The following is a 23,712-nucleotide window of genomic DNA, read 5'->3' as shown; positions in this document are numbered from 1 at the left end:
GGGAAAGCTACTGCCAACGGTGAATCTTCAGACTCAAGCCACCCCAGGAGCTCCTGCTCCCTCCAGTGCAATTTAGTACTTGGTAATAAGGTTGCAGTTTCATTTTCAGAGAGAGAAGGTTAATGACACACTGGTTTTGGTGCATACTGACCAGTGACTGATACTGAGGATGGTGTTTTGTGTGCTCTTACAAGTAACTATGCTCTTAACAATAAGGACACTGCAAATCAAGACATCTCGGTCATTTTTATGATCCCCAATCATAAAACCCAGTAGGTTCAGCTCAGGTTCACAGTATTGGCCACAGTTTTGTGAGTCTGAATTTAGACGGATTAGAAGCATAAACTCTTCATATTCCTTCCATCCTTCATCACTGGGGTTTAATTTTAAGAGGATTCTGTGAGTGCATGTTAAAATTGTTGACTTTAAAAAAGAGAGCTTGTTTGATTTTTTTTTTTTTTTAGTTCATTAATAAAAGAAGGCTGGAAAAAATGTGTAATAATATCTGATATAGAAGTTTTGATGATCCTGCCTGATAATGGTGAATGAAAATCAAGTTTTCCAGCTTGTTACACATATGCTGCTTGGTACAAAACACCAGGTTCAGGACAGTGTAATCAACCTTTAGTGTCTGCGTGCATCAGTGTCACAATTTTCTAAGACAGGCTCACATTCTGAATGTAACAGTCTCATAATTATATATACTTATATATATGCAAGTGACTTATTTAAGCCATGTAATAAATGTAGTTTCATTACCAGACTCAGCACTTCTGTGTGACTTCTGTAAGCCCTGCAGGAGACCAAGCAAGAGATAATTCTGTCATCTCTTTCATTCACATTAGTTTCCAATTTTCAAGCTGGACTCTCTGCACTATAAATCAGACAATTCTTATACTGTATCATACTACAAAGTGACTTTAGAATACTACAAAGTGAATTTAGAAGGATAATTAGACCCTATCAAGATGGTACAATTGTTCATTTTCAAAGACGATTTGATTTAATTTCAATTACTGAAAATTTATATGGGATATTTTAACAGTCTTTTCTCACTATATATAGATGTATGAGGTACTTGAGTTATATTTTTTTCTAGAAAAGTATTTATCTCCCTAATTTTAGCCAGGTTTTGTTAGGCCTGAATGAGTTATAGAGATAGTCAGGAAGTGTCAAAATGTTACCAGTCTTTTAAACGTGGGTGATGGTTTCCTTTTTCTGGTATGAACACTAAGAAATGCATGCAGATTGTCTTATAATTGTCAGTCAGTTCCGTTTTTAACATATCAGTACACTGTAATCAGGTTACAGTGCTGTCTGTTATTTATACACTATGCATGTGCACACAGCCACACACAGCCACGCACAGTCTTTCAAATCAGTAAGAATTTTGTCAAACACTATTTCCTAATTTCTGTTTCCAGATTGTCACTGTCCTAGCTTTAAAAAGACTTTTTCCTTTTAAAAAAATTATTTATTAATTTTGAATGTTTCACCTGTAAAATTTATGGGGTTTTTTGATAATTGGCAGTGGTTTAAGACTACTTATTTATGAACAAGCTCATTATGGCATTCCTTGGTACATTTGAAACTATTATTAAAATAGTGACAAACATCTGAAAAGACACTTACAGCAAGAGAATTCTCTTTTGGGCAGTAATCTCAAGTAGAAATGTAACTCAATCAACTGTGCAGGTGTGTTGCATAGTAAAATACTTTGATTAAATGAGCTCAACCATCATGTGGATGAGAGAGATTTCGGTTGATGCGTTTTGTTTGGATTTCCAGAAATCTTAAGGCAAAATTCCTCAACGCTCTTAAGGACACCACACAGCTTGAAGGATAAGTACAAATATCATTACGTTCATACAGTAACATTCCATGTTATGACAGAACATAGACATAAATGTTTATTTTTTTAGTAGAGAGGGTGTTACCACTGCAGTTCAACAGGGATATGTGTTAGAACCCATGCTTTCAACATATAATTTCAGAGGAGGAGCAGAAATTGACATCACAAGTCTTTCAAATTGTATTAGATTATTCAGAGTAATAAAGACCAGGGATGTGTGTCAAGAATTTCGGGAAGACCATAAGAAGCTGAGTGTTAAAAGTCACGTGCAATTCAATATAGAACAATATGGAGTGATGGATATGGGGAAAAATGGAGGACATGGGGAAAACAACTCCAGAAAAAGAAATAATGGGTTCTGAGTTGACCATCATCAGTTTGGAGAGAGATCTTGAGGCTTCCTAGACCGTTCTATGAAAACTCAGTGCATAATAACTTGCAAAAACCCAAAACAAATATTAGAAATTGTAAGAAAAGAAACAAACAAAACAGACAGCATGAGTTTGTCACTGTATAAATCCTTCATGTGCCAGCACCTTGAATGCTGTGTTGAGTTCCGGTCTGCACATTTCAAAATGTATAGCATAGAGATTGAAATGATTTAGAGGAAAAAAGCTTATCACAGGTATGGAGAAGTATCCTTATGAGGACTTGGAGTCTTCAATCTGAAAATGTGGTCTGTCATCACTGGTTGCCTTCCACCAGGCAACCACTGTTCACTCTCTCTTTTCTAAAAGAAGTATGAAAAATCAACAGCTAAAAAAATGCAGTGCCTATGAATAGTGTGGAGATAATTACAAACTCATTGTAAATACAGTATCACCCATCAGAAAATAAATGAAAACAGTCTAAAACAAGCTGCTGTGATTAAAAACAAAATCCCTCAATAGCATCAAAGTATTTCTGGACCTGTATCTTCTGCATAGAACCTTAAACTATCTGTCTAATAAGAGAAGTATAAGGTGGGAAAATGTGACTGTTGGGCAGTGTTAGGAAGGAGGTTGTGCATAGTCCAGTGAGTGTGATTTTTATATTAAAAAAATGTCAGGCATTGTAAAAAATACGGAGTTAAATATGTTATGATAGGTTTTGGAGGAGTTAGTGCAGTTTTTCTTGACATTTATTTAATTTATTCATGAAGCATTTATTAAATGCTTTGAAGAATTAAACAACCATGTAAAATAATGTAATCTTGATTTTCAGAAGCTTTTGGCAAGGTTCACGCCAAAAGATTTTAAAGTGGCTAGCTTGTCTTGAGATAAGAGAAAGATCTCTTGTAGATTAGTAACTGATTAGGAGAAAGAAAACAACATTTAGGAATTATTTGTTAGCTTTGGGATGGAGCAAAGGGACTCCTGGTCTAACAGATGTATGTTCAGTACATTTATAAAAGACAGGCATAGAAAAAAGGGTGAACAGTGAGATGATGCATTTTGCATAAACGTGCTTAGAACAGTCAAATTAATTTGACTATTTATAATTAAGGGATTTGAGCATCTGACATACAAGGAGAGGCTGAAAGCTGGGACTATTCAACCTGGTGAGGAGAAGGCTCCTGTCCCCCTGCCTGATGAGGACAGGAAAGAAGATGGAGACAGACCTGCTTAGTGGTGCCTGTGACAAGACAAGAGGCAATGGGCACAAACCAAAAATCAGGAAATTCCATTTAAGCTTAAGAAAACATTTTTTTTACGTTGAGGGTGGTCAAACAGGCTGCCCAGAGATGCTGTGGGGTTTCCATCCTTGAAGATACTCAAAACCTGACCAGACATGGTCCTGGGCAATGAGTTGTAGCAGGGAGCGGGACTGGCTGGTTTCCAGAGGTGCCTTCCAGCCTCAGCCATCCTGTGATCCTGTGAAATCTTAACTACCATGAAGAACAGGGAAGAATCTCACAATATTGAATTACTGGGTTATGAAGGGATGGATAAATATTGAGTGTCAGTAAATGTAAGTACTGCATATGAGGGAAAAACTCACACTTGTAAATATATAAGTGTAAATATATAACAATAGGATCTAAATTAACTACCACCACTCAGAAAAATAATAATTGTGATTTACTGTTGAAAGCTCTCTGCAGAACATCTTCAATATTCAGTGCCAGTAAAAAAGGCAAATACAATCTTATTACTTAGCAGGAAAGAAGATGAAAACAGAACAGGAAGCGTCCCTCTTCCTTTGTAGAAATCATTGGTTCATCCTGTTGTAAATACTTAAAAGGAGTCTGGTAAAACTGGAAAAAACAAGAGAGGGATGGTGAAGAGAATGGGATGGCTCTGTGCTAATAAACAAAGTTTCTTTGGCTTGCAAACAGATGACTGAGGTGTGATGTCATGCAATGTATAGAGAAAGTGAATGAGAAGTGATTATTCTCTGTGCACAAAGTAGAGAACACCCAACAAAACAAACAAACAAAAACCAACCAAACCACCAAAAACCACCACTGAAGCAAAACCTTTTAAATGTAATTAAGTGTGTCATGAAATCATGGAGCTTGTTGTCCCAAACCCCTTTGGCAGCCAGGTGCTTGAATAAATTGAAAGTGCAATTAGTTGAGGTAGTGGAGATAGGTTCACTGAAAGGGTAGGTATGACCTTTCATTGAGGAAATCTCTGAAACTACTTGCTACTGGGAGGGTGTATCGGAAAGCATCACTCCTAGACTTAATGCTGTCAGTTATACTTCTTCCTTAAGCACCTGCTATGGGTTATTGTTGGAAACAGTGCATTTGTCTGGATGTGTCTTTGGTTTGTTAAACAGGGTCATTCTTAACTTCTTGTTGGAACAGCTGGGTTGCTGAAATCTAGGGCAAGAATGATGATTTCTTTTTCTCTCTGCAAACCAGTATCCTTCTTCTGACTCAGTTTTGCTTCTTTTCTCAAATGAACACTTCCAATGATACTTTTGCCTTTCATGTTAAAGAGGCATGTATTTAATTGTGACTGCTGTATGATGAACTGAATGACAAAGGACATGTGGTACCTCTAGACATAAGGAAGCTTTGTATCACTTTCTCAATGTTTGGGGTTTTTTTTTTTGTTTTTTTTTTTTTAATACCAGGTCACTTCTTTATATCTGGCTTTATTGAGTAACAAATTCATGACTTGGAAGTTTTATCGGGGAGACCCCAGATCTATATTCCTTTTTCCTAAACAAGATTTTTTTTTTTTATTGAAGACGTTATCAATTTCTTTAGAAAACACTTATATTGTACTGAGTTCAAATTTCTCACCCTCAGAGCTTTTTAGGGGCAGTCATTTCTCTCTCTCAGGCCCATGTTATTTGTTGTGCAGTGCTGTGCACACTCAAAAAATCATAATCCTCATAATGACAGCTGATAGAATCGTCATAGAATGGTTTGGGTTGGAAGGGACCTTAAAGATCATCTGGTTCCAACCCCCCTGCCATGGACAGGGACACGTTCCACTAGACCAGGTTACTCAAAGCCCCATCCAGCCTGGCTTTGACATGCTGGCCATGCTGCTTTTGATGCAGCCTAGAATATAGTTGGTGGACTTTGTTTTTCTCTTGAGGCTTTGGGTGCTCTTCCAAGCCCTGTCTTCAGGCCAGTGCTCCAATGAAATTGGTTCCCCTTCAACCATAATGCTACTCTGAGGAGGCACTTTAATACAAATTTTCAGTTGAAATCTTTTTTATATTCTAGTGCACAAAGGCACCTAACCATCACCCTCTGCAACTCCTTAATCAAATGGTATTTATACAGAATTTATTACAATACCACCAAGCTTCTTCTGGTAATACACTTAATACACAGGGTGGCTCTTGTGCTCCAGGCTGGAGGGGTCGGGTGTTTCTCCAGACCACTATGTCCAGGGTGGTTTGCATCTTCTTGGTGTTCATCTTAAAAAATTTTTATTTGTGGGGATTTTTTTGTGTTATCTTGCTGAAAGGCGGGAAGTTCTCCCCCTGCCAACTTTGGTAAGCAAGGGCTTTTTGGATTTGTGGGTTTATTCTCTCCAGTGAACCTTAAACTTTACAGGCTGTATCATTGTTCATAGACTATTTTAAATTTCTTTATAATGCCCTGCAGTACATTCCCTTGAAATATCAGGATTGCAAATTCCTATTTTTGCAAAACATGAATTGGAAAAGATGTTGCTTTTTTATCAGGATCAATTTTGTACATAAATTATGAGAATGAGTAGCACATTCTTTTGGAGAGATTTTCACATTCAAAGAAATTAAAAATGTTATATGAAGATTACACATAGATTTATCAGGACCCCTTAACTAGCGATAGTGTGAATGTTTCCCAGCTGTGCTGGGTTTCTGTGGGCTGTGTTTTTGCCATCCTTATTGAGGCTGAGCAATCCTCTGTGATAATTCTATTGAAATCCTGGAAATAACTTTTGGAGTTAGGATCTACTGAAGTGATTAAGATGACAGAGCTTGACCTTTAGGGTAAGATCCAAAGCCTATTGCTGCTGCTAAGAATTTTTCTGTGTACTTCTGTGGTGGCTTTAGATTAACGTGCTTTGACTTCTGGTGTTTGTGTAGATGAATGTTGAAGAGGAGAGTCAATTTTTTTTTTACTAAAAGTTGTATTTAAATCTATTTTCCATATATTTTGTCAACACGAGTTTCAGTATTTTACTAAAAATTAGAATTTTTATGTCATTAAATGACATCTTATTTTATACAGGTGCATCCATTCAGCCTTGAATTTTTTTTATGTTATTAATTTTATTTTCAAAATTGATTGGAGTCAGCATTGTTCTTGAATCAGTCTCATCTGAATTTCTGACTATTCTGTGGGGACTTAGTAGAAGAAAAACATCAGATGGGGCACTGAACAGCTTGCCTAAACAGTTCTAGAGACAACTATATCTATTTTGAGTTCCCAATAGACTCTTTAAATTAGCATGAAAAGCAAGATTATTATGGTTTTGGGTACTTTGATGATCTAAGCTCTCAAGACATTGAATCCCTTTTTCTCAAAGCTTTTGTTCAGGTTCCCTCACTGCATAAAAAACACGGTCTGTCTTCTCTTTCTTATCCTCGCCTCCAATCCTTGAATCCAGAGTAGGCAGATCTTAAGCTACAGATGCTATAGTGCTTAAAATGGCTAAATTCTGGCGTGCCGAACATATGAAGATCATGGTGAATCATTGGCAAAAAGTCCAGCCAGAGTATTCTCCCGTGTATCACAAAGTTTTTAAAAGAATCACTACAAATACGCTACTGAGGATCTAAATCAGCTGATGGTGGTAAGAATTTGACCTTCATATAGTAAACTGTCCCCCTCCTTAGGTCAGAGTGCTGTACTTCTGCTCAATATGCATGAAGGTTGTGCCCTTCAGTGACCCATCTTCGTCAAGACGATACAAATTATTTTTGATTTTTTCCAACCTAAAGCCAATTGTGTTAGCTTGGTGACCTAAAAAGTATTTTGCAAATTTCAAATAATTAATGCAGCACTTACAAGGAGGTTGTTCTTTTTCATGCCTACCACTCACTTGGCTTAGAGGATCCCAAAAGGATGCACTAGGAGAGAAGCCGTGCAGCAGTGCAATGTCCCTTTCCTCTCCCATCCATCCTCAGCGAGGGGATGCTGATTTCCTTAAGCTAACTCAGAAGCGTAGATTACTTTCCCAGTTTTATGGTATCTTTCTGATATTTGTGTCTTTGACCTTTTTTTAAGGATTTTGGTCGTTTGTTCAGTGTCCTTATTCTTTCTTATAGGATTTTCTTTGAAAGAAGTATTTCAAAACCCTCTATTACAGTAGCAGCTTTCACTGAGGTTATTTCAATTTTGCAGTACTTCAGGCTCCAGAATCTGGTCTTCAAACTCTGTTGAATCAGGATGGAAACAGACATTTGAAGTGACTGTTTAGCAAAATAATTATTTTTTCCCAGTGGTCTAGAGTGAAAAATATGCAAATATGAATAAAATGAGCTCGTTTGGAAGGCACTGAGCTTTAATGAATAACCATTTATATAACAGCAAAATAAAGCAAATTAAAATCTGTTGTGAACACAAGCTCTTTTAAAAGAACAAATTAAGTGAACATACTGAGAGTTAAATCAAGACACTGGAGGCTTTAATAAGCCTGTTCTCTGCATGAGGAGTGCTAAATGAAAGAGGAACCAAATAAGACCTTCACAGAATTGGCACCAAAGTATTTTTGTTTCTAGCCTAACTCTATGCGTTATAATAACACACTGAGTTTGAAATCTTACTGTGGTGCATCGCTTGAGATGAAACAGTGAAGAAAATTGATCCCTTGCCCGTAGCTCCTGTGCACGGATTTGCCCAGAAATGGCAGTTTCACTGGAGGGTTTGTTTGTTGACGCTGCATCTATATCTGGAAATTAGCATCAAGCTGAATGTTTCTGTTCTGTACAAGGTTGGATAGTTTTAAAGGAGAAAAAAAAGCAACAGCAAGAAGAAAATACTCCAAATGTCTGCTTTGTTGTTTTCTTTTGTTTTTTTCTTTCTTTCTTGGTCAGTCCGAGCAGTATAATTCCAGAGTTAATGAAATTTATAGAGAACAGTTATAGACCAGTATGACTCTAGGTTTTATGTGAGAATTATTTTCTCTCTAGTATCTGAGATGCTAAATGCCTTTGTTTTGGCTACATTTATGTAAATATTGAGTCCTCTTGCATATTATGAAAACAAACATGTATTGCAAATTATTTTTCTTATTGCAGAAGCACAGCAAAAACTCCATCCTGAAAAGAATGCATTAGCCTACCTCCTCACAGTCATCAGACTGTCCCAAAAATCTGTGTTCAGTACTCTGAACCTTCACCTAGTGCAACCAATGGATGACACATGATCTATCTCAAAGGGCTTACTCCCACTTTTGGAACACATTATCTGTGAGATCAAATTAATCCAGCTTAATAGCACTATAAAGCATGTTATAACATCTTAAAGTAAATACAAGCACATACCAGCTAATGTGAGGAGGAGGCTGAACCAGATGACCTCCTGAGGTCCCTTCGAAGCTCAACTTATTCTGTGATGCTGTGATTCTTTCCTTATCTTTGATAGAATCGATTCACTGTTACTAAAAAAAAAACTTGAGAAAAAAAGTCGAAAACCTGAAATTTCTGCTGCATAGCTAGCAAGTGAATGAGAGGACAGGACACTTGCAGAGGCACAAGATAAAGTCCATAGAAAGCAAGCCAGAGGTTTATATAATCAGGAAATTGGAAAGGAAACTTCATAAAATTCAAAAGAACTGTCGGTATTTATATGCAATTTAGGTAATAAAAAATAGATATTTTGATGTGTGAAGCTATGGAAAATGTTTGTGGATGGTTAAATGGAAAGTTGAATTTACTTAAAAAAAATTAACTTGTACTACCAAGCACAATATTTTGCTTGTGCTTCTGTTTTTTCCTTTGATGTAAGTTACTATAAAACAATTGCCAAGCAAATGTGATGCAATTATTAACTGTCCACCTAAGCTGAATGTCACAAAAGACATTTATTTGATGTTTAATTTTCTGTCGCTGCTTGTAAAACTTTTCCTAAGCGTTTGGGCCAAGGTAGTGGGACCTTTCCTCCAACTGTGAAATTCTTCATTTGGAAAAAGACCGAGGGCAGGTCCTTTCTAAACTATAGTGAAGCTTTTGTGGAATCTGGATGTGATGTAATTCACTTGGCTGACAGATTCGCATCTCAGTTCAGCTGGTCCAGCCAGCAGATGGTCACATCTTGTATGAATAAATGAGAGAAACAGGCAGAACTTGTGTGAACAGCAGTGCATTTGTACAGCCCTCTTCTAAAACGTCTGCTGACTGACATTAATGTGTCACGCCTTTTCACTTAAAACTTTGTACTGGTTTTACACTGTGGTTTTCATAGTGGCATGCTTATATTCATTGTCCTTAAGTTGATTGCCTCACTAATTTTCCATTTTCTGTATTGTAACAGCTGGAAACAGTGAGAGTGAGGGCCAAGAAGCAGTGAGGAAAATACAAGAAGAAACTTTGACTGGAAAAGGTACCATACTATAACCTTTCCTTTAAGGAACTCTTTATTCCTCTCTTTTTGCTGGCATCTTCTTTTATATGAGATCCCCTTGTGTATTGTTAAACTTCTTTTAGTTTGGGGAAACTAATTCTGAAAGTAAATTTGACACAAGGGTAAAATGGGTGGGATATTTAAAAAAAATGTTTTCAGTTTTGACTTCTTTACTGTAGTCATTGCAAAAGGGTTGTCTGCAAGTTACAGTCTGCCTGCGTGTGAGTATGGGCACAATGATTTAATAGCTGGGCAGAAAATCAGGATACTAGTCATTTCTGCTAAGGGAAGGAGGACAGCAGGTAAGAGTGGGTGTGCTCTTTTTCATTGCTGGTCTTTGCTCCCATTGTGTATGTAATCCCATAAAAAAGTGATTTTTTTGGGGGGAGGGAAGAAGTCTCTAAAAGAACAAGGCTGCCCAATTGTGTTATTTGACACATGGCGAGATCTTATAATCCATCACAAAATAAATAAAACTGTTTTCTTAAAAATGGATGGACCTTTATATCAAGCCAAAATTTCTATGTTTTTGTGGTTCTTCTGTTTTTTGGTTTTTTTTGTCTGAGGAGCAATCATGTTGGGGGAGGCATAAGGAGAGCATAGCTTGGTAACTATGAGAAAAGGCATATTGCGCGCTGTATCTGCTGTGCGATTATAATTTGCAATGTATGATGGAGGTTAGTGCATCTAATATTTCCATCTCTTGCATTCACTGGGTGTAGTTCCTACTAGTGTGTGATGATTCACTGCTGCCACTTTGATGTATCAGTTCTTGGCAAAATAATAGGGCAGCGCTGCTACTCCACCCTATTTAGGATCTTCATGGCTTCTTCTGAGATCTCATTCTGTTCTTGTGCCTCTAATAATTACTGTTATGATGATCAAAATACGTTAATTATTGTGTTAAAAAACCCTTTCATTAAGATTTATCTTTTGACTTAAATAAATGTGCACCCATCATAGCCTCCGGATACATGTATGCTAGTTAAAAGCGTCATAAATTAAAACATAGTCAGAAGGATCATGAAAGGAAAAAGGTAATTATTACATCGTTTAAATCTTTTGCTGGAAGTTTCTGTACAGAGACCAAAACCATTTGGAATTAATTACATCACGTGACCTGCACGAAGCTGAATAAACCAGGGTCTGTCTTGTTTTCTCACATCTGTGTGATCACAGGCTTTTCTAGCACCTCAGTCTTTCTTGATTTTCTGAATGAAGTAAGCTCTAACCTTCAGTTATAAACTTTGTCAAGATACAACTGGCAGTTTGAGGAAGCTAAAAGTGTATCTAAAGTTGACTGAAGTTGTTCCTTATTGTAATTATAATGTCTGAGACTTTAGTAGTCTCAGGTCCTGGTAGATTTGGCCTAAAAATGAACTGGAAGAGTATTGCCTTTTCAGAATTTCTTACTGATTGGGGGCTAATTGTATTTACAAGTGCATTATCCTGTACAAAGGACTTGTGCAAGTCTAAGCAGCAGTCCTGTGTTGGATTTGCACTTTGCTTTGTAATGTGTGTGCAGATACTGTGACCAAGACTAGGCTGTGTGGACGCATCACCTTTTCAAAAGCTGCAGTTCAATATCTGTTTATTCGCTGCATAAAAACATTATCAATTATCCTGAATGGGGTTTTTTGATAATTTTTTGTGGCCCATATGAAAAAAACTGCTTACAGAAACTGTTCCCATCTGGAATATTGGACTCTAAGGAGAACTACTTAAAACAGTATTGCTCGGCAGCCAGTATGATCAAGGATTAGGATAATATAGCTGTCCTTCTTTTGCTATGGACAAACTATATGAGTGGGTGCCATCAGTTTGCTATCCTATCAGATCTCTAATAAGAAGGAAAATCTCCTTGTTTCTTAGCAGGTTAGACAGCAAAAGGGACCGAGACCTTGTCCTCTCCTTGTTGCCTGGTTGAGCCATACATAACACAAACAACCCCAGAGACAGCTCTGGGAAAAGGCCAGGCTTGTTGAATGCATGTAATTACAGTGTTTTTAAGGCGATAGCATCCTTCTACGTCTTGTCCCACTGTCTGTGGCACTGTCTGCTATCTAAGAGTAAGTAGTTTTTCTTGACATAATCTACACTTCAGGGACAAGTCAGATTCAAAACATGTACATAATTGATTCCTATGAAGCAGCCGATAAGCAGTAACATGTTTCAGAGAGGATAAAGGATAATAATAAAAAGACTATGCACACAGGCGATGCTTTTTTGCAGCAGCATGGCAAGACGTGAAGAAAGGACTGACAAATTTCTGAATACAGGGAGGGAGGAAGCCCACTTTTCCATGCTAGAGGCATTCAAACCAGAGCCAATGCCAAAAGATGGTGGAATATTGGAGAGGAAAGCAGTTGTGGCTGTTCCCCTACAAGGCAGCAATGCCTTGTAGGACACAGAAAATCTAAGCAATATATCACATCACCTCTTCTTACCACCCGTCCTCTTCCATGGTGCTACATCAGAAACCTCCTTGGTTCCTCTCCCTGCTGATTCCAGACTGTTTAGGTGTCTTCCCTGGTTTTGGGTCTCTGTGCTGAGTTACCTGTTGCTAAGTGTAAACAGTGAGGAAGGACATGGGCAGCTGATTGGAAGAGAGTAAGGTACAGGTCCTTGGGACGTGGTAGACCCAATTCACTTGACCATCAGAACCTCCTCCATGATAAAGCAATCAAAGTCCTCAGATATCCAGAACAGATGAGAAGTGCTGCATTGTCATTAAAATTATCCCATGGGCACTATTTCCAAAAGACCAAGGGCAACAGATTGCTACGCTCTGAATCATAAAGCTGGGAGAAGCCAGAATGATGTGGGCATTTATCTTGCTTCCATTTGTTAAATTGGGAACTTGTGTTGTTAATAGTAGCAATTATATGGCTGGGAAAATTGTTGATAGCTAGGGATTACCACAGAGATATTCTAATTGTGTAAGTCTGTAATTTACGGATAGGGTGTGTCTGTGTTAGTGTGTTCGTTAGTTAGATCAGGAGAGCGCTTTTCAGGCAATGCTCAACTGTCGCCCGCTTGCTGAGCACGGGTTCGCATCAGGAAGGGCACCACAGTTCCTGACGTTCATTCTCTTTGGACAGAATTAACCTGAGAGGTGAGCTACAGCAGTAACAGAGCATTAGTGCACGGGAGCGAACTTCGAGCTTATGTGAACTAAAGAGTCCCAGGGACCTGTAGAAGTGCCTGTGTCAGGTGTCCAGCACAAAATGAGCTCTAGAGATTGACTCCTATTGATCCAAACCGCTTGTTAATGTAGCCATAATTGTAGTTACCAGTCCTGAATAAACTACATTGAGTTGTGGAATTGGGAAGTTTCTGTGATAAACTCAACTCTCAATGATACTGGAAAAAATCTTTCCATGTTCATAATAGAGTATATCTCCTGACTCAGTTACCCTCAGTTTACGTCTCTGCAAATGAAAGCTGGTTTTAGCCTGATGATTACAAGCATACAAATGCTGGAAACTAATATATAAACATGAATGAAAGCTTCATTCATTCCATCGTAGGTTCATGAATGCCAATGGAATCAGCAATTAGCAAAAGTTTATGCATAAATATCACTTAGCACAGTACCAAGGAAAGGCTCTCACAACTGCAGTGTAGGAGCTGGAGTTGCAAGTAGACTCAAAGGAGAAAAAAAAATTAAAAGTTAGTGAGAAAACAGGGTGTAAAAGTCATATTAAGCACAGACCTCTTCAAAAGGAGAAGCCTGTGTTTAATCTCACCCAACATTTTTGTGGCAATTCAAATAAAACCACAATTATAAAACTACGCACTAAATCCACAGCATTCATGAGGCTTCCATTTGAAGCCAGGTGAGAAAGGAAGAAGAGACTTTCTCCCTCGGAGTCAGAGGAATGCAGAGGTTAGCACGGTGGCAACCAAATTGTGTCATTTACAGCCTGACCCACATCAAGACAGTGTGGGCCAAGCAGTAGGAGGAACAATATCACCTTTGAAACACTGCAATTCACATGCATTCAACAAGCCTGGCTTTTTCCCAGAGCTTTCTCTTGGGATGTTTGTGCTACATATATATGGCTCAGCCAGGGAATAAGGAGATGAGAAGGTCTCTTGCTCCCTTTTGCAATGTAACCTGCTAATGAGCACGGAGATTTTCCTTGTTATTAGAGATCTGAGATCGAAGAGTTTACCCAAAAAATAGAAGAGAGAATCTACCCAATAGGTAACCAGCATAACTGCAGAATAACTCATGGGTGGTTACTCCACTGACACTTGCTGTATGTCAGGTACCAGTTTTAACAAAACAGTCCATGTTTTTCCACTCTGTATCAGACTGTTTGTTGTTGGAATTCTCTGAAGGCTAGAGAAAGCCAGCTGCTGAGAGTTCCCAAATTCCCCAACTTTTCTATTTGTTTTTGCCCAAGAGCCAATGGTGGTATTCCCAGCACATGGGCTACAGTTGTGTAAGCCAATTCAGCAAAGACCCATGACTTGTTAGAACATGCAAAAACGTCACCCGAGACTTTTTCTTTGACATGGTGTGTCAAAGATGTCGTTATGGAAGTGATCATCCAACTGGTCAAAAGTAGTAGAAAATATTTGTGGTTGAGTTGTATTTTCTATAAGTGTTCATAAGCATGTGTGAGTTTATATTTGCTTGTGTCAGATTTCATTTTCATGTTGTAGTTTTGAGGTGTAAAAGAGTAACATCCTGAGCTTGTGGCAAGAGCTGATGTGTCTACTCTGCCCCTTCTACCACATCCTGCTATTGGCATATCCTTTCTCTACCACTGCGGATGCTGAAAGACCTGTAGGATTGGTTTAAAGAATTTTCTAGCAATAACAGTGCAGTTTCCATCTCTGAGGTTTCTTTTTTCATGCTGGTGCATTATCTCCAGTATTTAGCTTTGGCAAGTCAAGGACTGCCCTCAGTTAGAGTTCTACAACAAAACACCAGGCTCATGAAGACATCTTGAAAGACAGAGTGGTGATATGAGTGAGAAGTAAAGAAGTCTTGGTCTGACAGTACGCCACTTTGTGGAACCCTGCGTGGAACTGTGCAGCTCTTCTGCTTTGTCACTTTATGGCGGGTATAAGAACCTTGCCTAAACGTTAAGATTTCTTTCTGTAGCCTCATCTATGGTTGTATCAAGTATATTCAAGCCATATGAAAATACTTGAATCTTGAAGAATATTGAATGTGTTAAACTTAATCTAAGTCTGTAAAGACTGGATCCTCCATGTGCTCAAAGGACTGAAGACCCCTTTTTAGAGCCTAAGAATATAACGCAGGGACTAATACAGTTTCTGTGTGCTCATAGCACTTATGTCCCTTACCCAGTAAAGTTGGTGACTTTTTGCTCTGTATTAAGCAAGAAAGATTTTAATACACAGAAAGGTATCTCCAGAGCCCTCTGATAAAATCATTTGGGTGAATAGTTTGCAAATCAGTTGTCCTGCTTTTCTGTTTGTTTTACATCATACTTTGATGCAAAAGCATGGTTAAATTCATTAAGCCTGCTTGCTTGCTCATGTCTTTTTTGTTTTCCTTTTGACTGTCAGTGTAACATGTTACAGGATTTTTTTCCTTAGTGCTTACAGACATTCAAAACAATAGAGATCCCCTATTTTTTGTGTTCCTTAAGACACCTTAGAAATTGAGTTGTCATCTTAACAGGGTGGCATTTCAGACATTAAGAGCAATACGAATGTGGTTCTCAGAGCTAAAGATGAGCTGCAGAGCTGGATAGTGAGATGGATATAGTCTTTCAAATATAAAATGTATTCATAATGCAAGCACAAGCTCTGCCTGTTAGTTTCCTAAATTCCCATTTCCATTGGAAATGTGAAACGTATTTCATTAACAGGCTCTGCCACCAGGATACATGATTTTCTCTTATTTAAATTATTTCTAATTGAAACTTACAGACAAAGAAGTGCACAGGTGTAGCTGTAGGCAGAATAACAAAGTCCTTTCAGATGTCTTGAAATGATTTTCTGACTGTAAATCACTGAAGCTTTGTGTGACTAATGGGACCGGAGCTCTGAGGTTAGGATTTTGCTGATTGTGCTGCCCTACTGAAGGCAAACCAGAGAAAGGGAATTTCAAAATGAAATTGCCTCTACATGGCCTGAAAAAATCCTTTTACAGGATTTTGATCCTCTTTTTTGTACCTGTAGAGCCACGATGTCAAGCAGTGGCTGGATAGAGGTGTTCCTGGGTTTGACACCTTCCATAGTATGCCATTATTTTTTCCAGCTGGAGCAGTAGTTGCATGCGGGTTGCGTGAGCTATTTCCAGACCTTGTCTGTTCTCAAGAAAATTGCCAGGGAATACTGAAAGACAAAGCCAAGAAAGAGGCAATTTGTTTTCTCTCTTGAATGCTTTCATATCTCTCTTCCAAGATCTATTTTATGTAGTCCAAGCTTCCGTGGGTCACATGTAGGGCTTTAGAAATTAATTTGCTTATAACGAGTAGAATATTTTCTGTGCAAATGCCATTGGCATCTGCGCTAGAGATCGAGCTGCCAGGAGCACGGAGAACTTGCAGCCTGAAGTAAACATGGGAAAAGAAGAGCCTATATTTGAAGCACTTAGGGGCTGTGTGTGTAACCTTCCAGGTGTGAGCTGCACATGAACCACCAGACTGTGGTCTACCTGAGCATGCGGGCAATGTTGGTCTTTCCTTGTTAGCTCTGTCCTTGCAGCTGTACGGTGAGGCTCCAGAGTGAGCGCAGCCAGACAGGAGCCTCTGCACCTCTGAAGGGCCAACACTAGTGTGTCCATGCTTAACTTGTGTTTCGAGGGCCATTTTTCAATGACAAAGAGTCGAAGCTCTGAATAGATGTCCCAATTCTTAAATGAGTTATGAGCCAGGCTCTTCCCAGTGGTGCTCAGTGACAGGACCAGAGACAATGGGCACAAACTGAAATGCAATAAATACCATTTAAAAATGGGAAAATTCTTTTTTTTTTTTTTTTTTCTTTTTTTTTGCTTAGCATATGGGCTGTTGGATATTGGCACAAGTTGCTCAGAGAGTTTGCAGTGTCTCCATCCTGGGAGATATTCAAAAACCATCTGGACACATTCCTGGGCAATGGGCTCCAGGTGGCTTTGCTTGAGCAGGGGCTGGGACTGGACAGTCTCCAGAGCTGCCTTCCAGCCTCAGCCACCCTGTAACTCTGTAAGTCTATGAAATTTTAGCAGCTAAAACCACATGAAACCCTCTCTGCTTCATTTGTCCAGCCCTGACTATAAATACTGTACCGTACACAGATTCCTGGGCTGCAGGGTCTTCAAGGAATTGTATCAGTGTTTTTACAGTGCCCATAATAAGACTCTTGGTAACAGATAGTGGTAAGGACAGCAATAATTTGACCATAATGCAGTCTTAAAAAATGGGCATTTGAGAGGAACTTTGGAGCAGTGTAAAACCCATTCTGTGGAAAGAGAGGGAAGAAGTGTAGGAACACTGATGCTGAGAGCAATAATCTGTGTGAAAAGGCCAGGAAATATTGTCCATGACTCTGGAGCAACTTGCCCTTCTTGTTATCTTTTTCTATGCGGGGCATAGACTAATATTAAGGCCTAAATTTTAAAATCCAAGTTTCAAATAAAATGTGTTCAAGATTACATGACAAATGACATCTCTGCCACATTTTCACATTTGGAATGGAAATTAACATGCTCATGTGCACTTTGAAACCCTTCTCAGCTTATTTAAAGGCTTGCAGGAAATGTGTAATGCCAGAGCATTTTTTATAGTCTTTTCTGGTACTTGATGCTAGAAAATCTTGCTTGTAAGAAGAAAAAGAAATACTCCTGAGGAGACTGATGAACTCTTGAATTAAGAAAAACAGCTAACATGAGAATCATTAGATGTCTAATAATCATGTATGGATTTGAATTTTTCCTTCTATATCAAAGCAATGTTTCTGGACAAGGTGATGTGAACTGTTACCAGCACCTGATTAATTTCTCCAAGATAATGGCCAGCTGTGTTTTAGTCTGTATTTAGTCTTAATACTATGTCTGCCACTGTCTTCTCTTACCAAGATTACTGTTGACTTCAGGCTGCTTGGAAGGAGTAGCTCTTCACAACTGATGTGACTTGAGGAGACAAAATAAATCAAATCATCTTTCCATCATTTAGTTTGACCTAGTTGAAAAATAATCCTTGCCAGTGTTTTACCTCCCAAGCATGGAAAAGGTGTGGGCCTGTGGAGGGAGAGAGATCTCAATGGCTCTCGCCAAGATTTGCAGTTGTTCTGTGTTTCCTCTCATTCTACTTCAGTTCACTTAGGCTCACACACTTGCACATTTTTTTTGAATAATTTACAGCTTCCTGGAACATGGGTCTCATTTAAGTGGTATGGTGTCTCTACTTCTTTCTCTTTAGGAATTTGATGGAATATCGGCGCGGGGGGGGCAAAAATAGATGTATGTATTGGAGGTGGGGAAAAGAAAACGTAGTATAAGGAAAAAAGCAGTTTCTTCTGTTCAAAACTTTGTCATGGCAGGTTGAGGCTCCTGAACTGGAGGTCTGTAAAAAGTTAATTTTTCAACCTAAAATCTTGCAAGCTTTCTCCTAGCTTATATTTTACACTTGAAAGTCAGTCCATGCAAAAATCCCATGGCCCTAATTGCAATAATTTTTCATGAAGACAGAATATTTCCTAGAGATGTGTCTGTTTTGACAGGAGTGTTTATTGGTGAAAGAGAGAGAAAAACATTTTCTTCATATTTTGCACTTGTATCTGCAAAATAAATCTGGGAAAGTGCCCCTGCCTGTAGACGGGATTAACTTGAAATGTGGTAGTTTGTGTTTGGATCAATACAGATCAAAAGCTTTTCATCCCAACTCGTTCTGGGTTTCTTATGTCCCAGACTACTGTGCTATCAAAGACAATCTTTGTTTTAGAACCTAGATCTTAAAATCTTGAGTTAATAAGCTGCTGGTTATCAAAACTTTCTGTTGATTTGCAAATATGTGCTATAAAGGAATTTCTTTTTTTGTTTAAAGAGAATTTTGCAAAGATTTTATTTAAAATGAAATTTTGCTTTAAAAATGGCACAAAATGGAAATGTCCTGTGGAAAACACTTCTTTCATGTGAATCTGAGCCTACTTTCCATCAATCTGTTTTTTGGTTTGTTTTTTTTTTACTTTGTGATGATGCAAAATTAATTGTTTGGTCCCAGGCTAAGTGAAATCTTCAAATGGAATTCCATTTAAGACTTTGTTTCTGAATGCAGAAGGCAAAGCATATCTCCAGTGCCATGAAGTCCTTATGCTTGGAAACCATGGGCCATAGGTAATAGAGAGAGATGTCAAAAAATCTGCTTATTTGGTGTAGAACTGGTGCATGTCTTACACGGCTGACGTAGTGAGCAGTTCTCCTGAGAATCTTACTGAGGCTCTTGCTCCAGTGAAGATGATCTCAGAAGGCTGGCTGAAGACCGTTATCTTAGAAGATATACAAAATTATTTTTTGGTCTGGAATCATGATCCTGTAGTTACCTTGACAACTACTGGTGATGTATAACTACATTGTGTTTGCCTCTCCAGATACCCTTTCAGGTGGTCCTACAGACAGAATATAGATTTTTTTTTTATTATCTTTTTTTTTTTTTTAATGCTTGAATCGTATCTCTGGAAACACGCTATTCAGAAAGCAGCATCCTTTTCTGTGTATCCTTCTAGCAGGATAAAATAGTATATTTGTTTTTTCTTGGAAAAGAGAACAATTTGTGGAAGTGTTTACATATTATCCAATTAGCTGCCAAAGAGTGACTTTTTGTATAAATCTGAAATTCAAATTGGTGCATTCATGTTAACCAAGCTGGGTATATGCAGAGATTAAGTCTGATAAATCTTGAGTTTCAAGTAATGAAAATGACGTTACCGAGGGTATCATTCTGCCTGTCCCCACCTCGAGTGGCGTGGGTGAGCAGAGCATACGATGTAACACTGCACGGTGCTGGAGGAAGGGCGCCAGAGAATAGCAACTTGCATTTGCTGTGTGGGGCAGAGCAGAGCTGCGTGGACTTTTTCTTCATCTCAGTGCAGTCAAAAGTAGAGAACTTAGGCTCATGTTTGCATTTATTGGAGGAGATTTGGGCCCCAAGGTGCATTAGGCACCCAGTAGCTCTGCTGGCTCCCACTGGCTATTCTGGCAGCATATGTGTATGGAGACAGGAAGGACAACGTAGCCACAGCAGCTTTGGGGAGCTGGCTGGAGCTGAGCTGAGAGGTCCTTCATGTTGTCCAAGCTCTCAGGTTTGCCTCCTGCCTCCTCGCAGGCAGGCTGTCCAGGCGGCAGCCTGGGGCAGAGCCCAGGGTCTCAGCCTTGTGCCGTGGGTGTCTGCAGTAGGGATCTTACCTAGTCATTTTTCCATTTAGATGAAGAAGAACTCACCAGGTGATGTAAATTGCTGGCACCAAAGTTAACTTCATGAGGGTAGTCCAGAAATACCATTCTTAGGCTGTGTGAAAATCTAGCAGCTATATCCTTTGTCTCTTAAATGTAATTTTACCTTCTTTTCTGAGGGTGATATTCTGAAATAAAGCCGTGCCTTTGTGCTTCCAAAGTGTTTGCATAGGGGTTATTTTCAGAAGCTGGATGCAAGAGGGCTGGTCTCTCACTTCAGCTAGAGCAGTGCTACCCACCAGCCCCAAGTTTAGGGATGAGGCCAGGACAGGTAATTTAATTAATTTCCTTCAGGCCATGGTAAGAAGCATGTGCTGTGGGGAGTTTGGGTCCAGTGCAGCGTGGTGATGCACGGCTGACAGTTGTGTAAGGAGTGGGTTGGAGCTGAAAGGAATGAGACCTCCAGACAGAATGGGTCTGTCCCTGCCTGCTCTCTGTCCTGTGCAGCCCGCAGGGGATGGACCTGAGCGGTGCTCACCCTGCTGCCTGGCTTCGTGGACCCTTGCCACCGGCTGCCATCGCAACCACCCAGAGACCTCTTTTAAAACACACTGTCTTCTGGTAGTCACAGAGGGGAAAAATCAGTGCTGTTTTTCTTTCAGTTTCTGTTTAGCACTATGTGAGATTATTTGTAACTGGTGATATAAGGAGAATTCCATCTCAGAGGGATTGTACAAATTTACACTACCAGCAGTAAATTATTCTTTGATTTGAAAAATAGATATTTTTATTAATCCTTTTTATTTTTAAAACAATATGACAATTTCCTTGTTTTGCAGATACATTCCAGATTTTGCAGATTAGTTTCAGATAATCATTTTTCTATATTGTTTACTCTGAGTTAAATGAAAGTCAGCATCCTACTACAATGGATGCTATAAAAAGGAATATATACGTAGGTGTTCAAAGAGCAGCTGAATTGGACAGGTAAAATGGGAGAACATAGGGGAAAAAAGGAAAACAAAGAAAGAACAGAATAACGGGAGAAAAAATCACAACATAAATACCATATTCCACTTTCTTTTTAAACGACCATTTTTTTTTTTTTTTAATTTAGTTTTAAATTTAATCCAGAATAGGCAGGTAAGACACTAACATACAAGTTAATAAATCCAACAAAGCTGAGAGGTACTAAAAAGTGAGAGGAAGGGGAGACTAAGGAGAAAAGCAACACCAGGAATAGAAAAGGATGAGGAAGAATATGAAGACAGAGAGTAAGAAGAACCTGGAAAGAGGTTACAGCCACATAAGTTTGAAGGAGTGTAAGATTATATCCAGAAAATATGATCTGCAGGGCTGGCTGGTTGTTCCCCATATATGCTAAGCAGACTGAGTAGTTGAGTCCTCGAGGAAAGAACTGGAGTCACTCCATATTTCAGGATTTTGTTGTTGGGAGTTGCATTCATGGCACTAACACAGTAGAGAAACTCTGAGAGAGTCACGTCCCGGTTAATAGGGACACAGCTTTCGCAGCCATGCCTGCTTACAAGGCACGAGCTGGGATAGCACACTGCACATGAGGCTGATGCTTTGCTTTCAGTCTCGTTTATAACCCCCAGGCAGTAAGTAAGAGGGTATTGGCTTTGTTCTAGCCCTCAGCTTACCTATTTTCCCCTACCTTTGCATAAATGAAAATTGCATATTTTCCTTTCCATTCTGTGTACTTAACTTTCCTCATCTTCTCCAAAGGTCTTTCAAAGCATTCAGCATTCCTGGCATCATTGTATTTCCATCTCTGTTTCTCTCCCTCTTCGCCCTTTCTCTTTTCCTCTCCCCTTTTCCCTCCCTTCCTTATTCTCCTCCATCCCTGTCTGTCTGTCTCTTATTTTTTAAAGTCTCTCCCTCTTCGCCCTTTCTCTTTTCTTCTCCCCTTTTTCCTCCCTTCCTTACTCTCCTCCATCCCTGTCTGTCTGTCTGTCTCTTATTTTTTAAAAGAATGGGAAATGTAACTTTGTAACATACATCTTGCTTTTTCATTTTCTGTTTAAGTTGGTATTTGTGTTCTCATAGGAGTTGCTTTACTTTCTTCAGTCTCGTTTATAACCCCCAGGCAGTAAGTAAGAGGGTATTGGCTTTGTTCTAGCCCTCAGCTTACGTATTTTCCCCTACCTTTGCATAAATGAAAATTGCATATTTTCCTTTCCATTCTGTGTACTTAACTTTCCTCATCTTCTCCAAAGGTCTTCCAAAGCATTCAGCATTCCTGGGATCATTGTATTTCCATCTCTGTTTCTCTCCCTCTTCGCCCTTTCTCTTTTCCTCTCCCCTTTTCCCTCCCTTCCTTATTCTCCTCCATCCCTGTCTGTCTGTCTCTTATTTTTTAAAGGAATGGGAAATGTAACTTTGTAACATACATCTTGCTTTTTCATTTTCTGTTTAAGTTGGTATTTGTGTTCTCATAGGAGTTGCTTTACATTCTCTGGTTTGCATACTGCAAGCAAGCAGTAAGTATCAATGGGAACAGCCTGTACTTTTGTCATGCCTTTTCATTTTGAATTTTAAAAACGATCCCAGGTTAATGGTGCTTGCATAGTCAGAAAAAATTGACATTTTTTAAAGGAACAGTGTGATTTGCTATTCTGCAAATTTCATCCAACATGGTAAGTTTTATTTAGTTTCTCTTTAGCTGGCTTCTGAGGTGGAGCCCAACCAGGAAAAACAACTGGAAGGATTGGAAGGGTACACATGGATGATCTGGATTGCATGATATCTTTTCTCTGGAAACTATTCTGTTAAATTAGTTTCAAAGCTGTCAAATTAAAAAACATAAACTAGGAGTGACATGTTATGTCCAGTGGGTGTTTGTGTCCTAGGAAGAGGTATCATGCTAGCCTTGGGAAAAGCCTAAAAGATAACTTCTGTTATTATTCAACTGAAAACCAGAAAAAGAATGACTGAATCATCAAGCTAATTTTCTCCAAATGGGATGAAATAACTCCTGATGCGTTTTTCTCTCTTCCTGCGCTCCTCTTCCTTCCCTCTTTATCCCAGTGTCTCCCTAGTTTCTCCCTTCCCAATGAACCGTCCATCCATGCTTTCCCAAAACCTTTATTCTAAAGTCTCAATTACATGAGTTTCTGGCTTCCTTTTTTTATATCTCAGACCTGCAAATTCTGAGTTTTTTTGCCAAAGGCAAGGCAGAAATAGGTGTCAGTGGGTAGAAACAGCAATTTAAAGGTATGAACTTATCCTCAAGTTATCCATCTATTTAATTTCACCACTGCCCCCAACCAGTTCCTTGACAACGTGGATCTCTTTTGCCTTTGATACAGAGCTCTCTGCTCATCCATTGCCGTCCATCTGGACCGGCGCTGATACAGTCAGGCATTGTCTCCTTGTCTAGCTTAGCAAGGAGATCCCTTGAGGAACGCTGCAAGAAAACAGCAGCAGGAAGCCCAGCTTGGCTGAAGGGTTGCGTGTTTTGAAGCCCTGTGTGTGCTG

General features: G+C 39.0%; 1 protein-coding gene across 1 annotated transcript in view; it reads left to right on the top strand.

Moving 5' to 3' along the window:
* Positions 1 to 23,712, top strand: part of DHRSX (dehydrogenase/reductase (SDR family) X-linked) — a 134,378-nt gene that overhangs the window by 3,382 nt on the left and 107,284 nt on the right. The window contains exon 2 of the mRNA XM_009889442.1: positions 9,765 to 9,833. Within this exon, the coding sequence (XP_009887744.1) occupies positions 9,765 to 9,833 (69 nt within the window). The remainder of the gene's footprint in view (positions 1 to 9,764; positions 9,834 to 23,712) is intronic.

This window comes from Charadrius vociferus, unplaced genomic scaffold (assembly GCF_000708025.1).
Source record: "Charadrius vociferus isolate BGI_N301 unplaced genomic scaffold, ASM70802v2 scaffold26, whole genome shotgun sequence".
Classification (NCBI taxonomy): Eukaryota; Metazoa; Chordata; class Aves; order Charadriiformes; family Charadriidae; genus Charadrius; species Charadrius vociferus.
The sequence above is the reverse complement of the archived record's forward strand: the minus strand, read 5'-3'. Positions and strand labels throughout refer to the sequence as shown.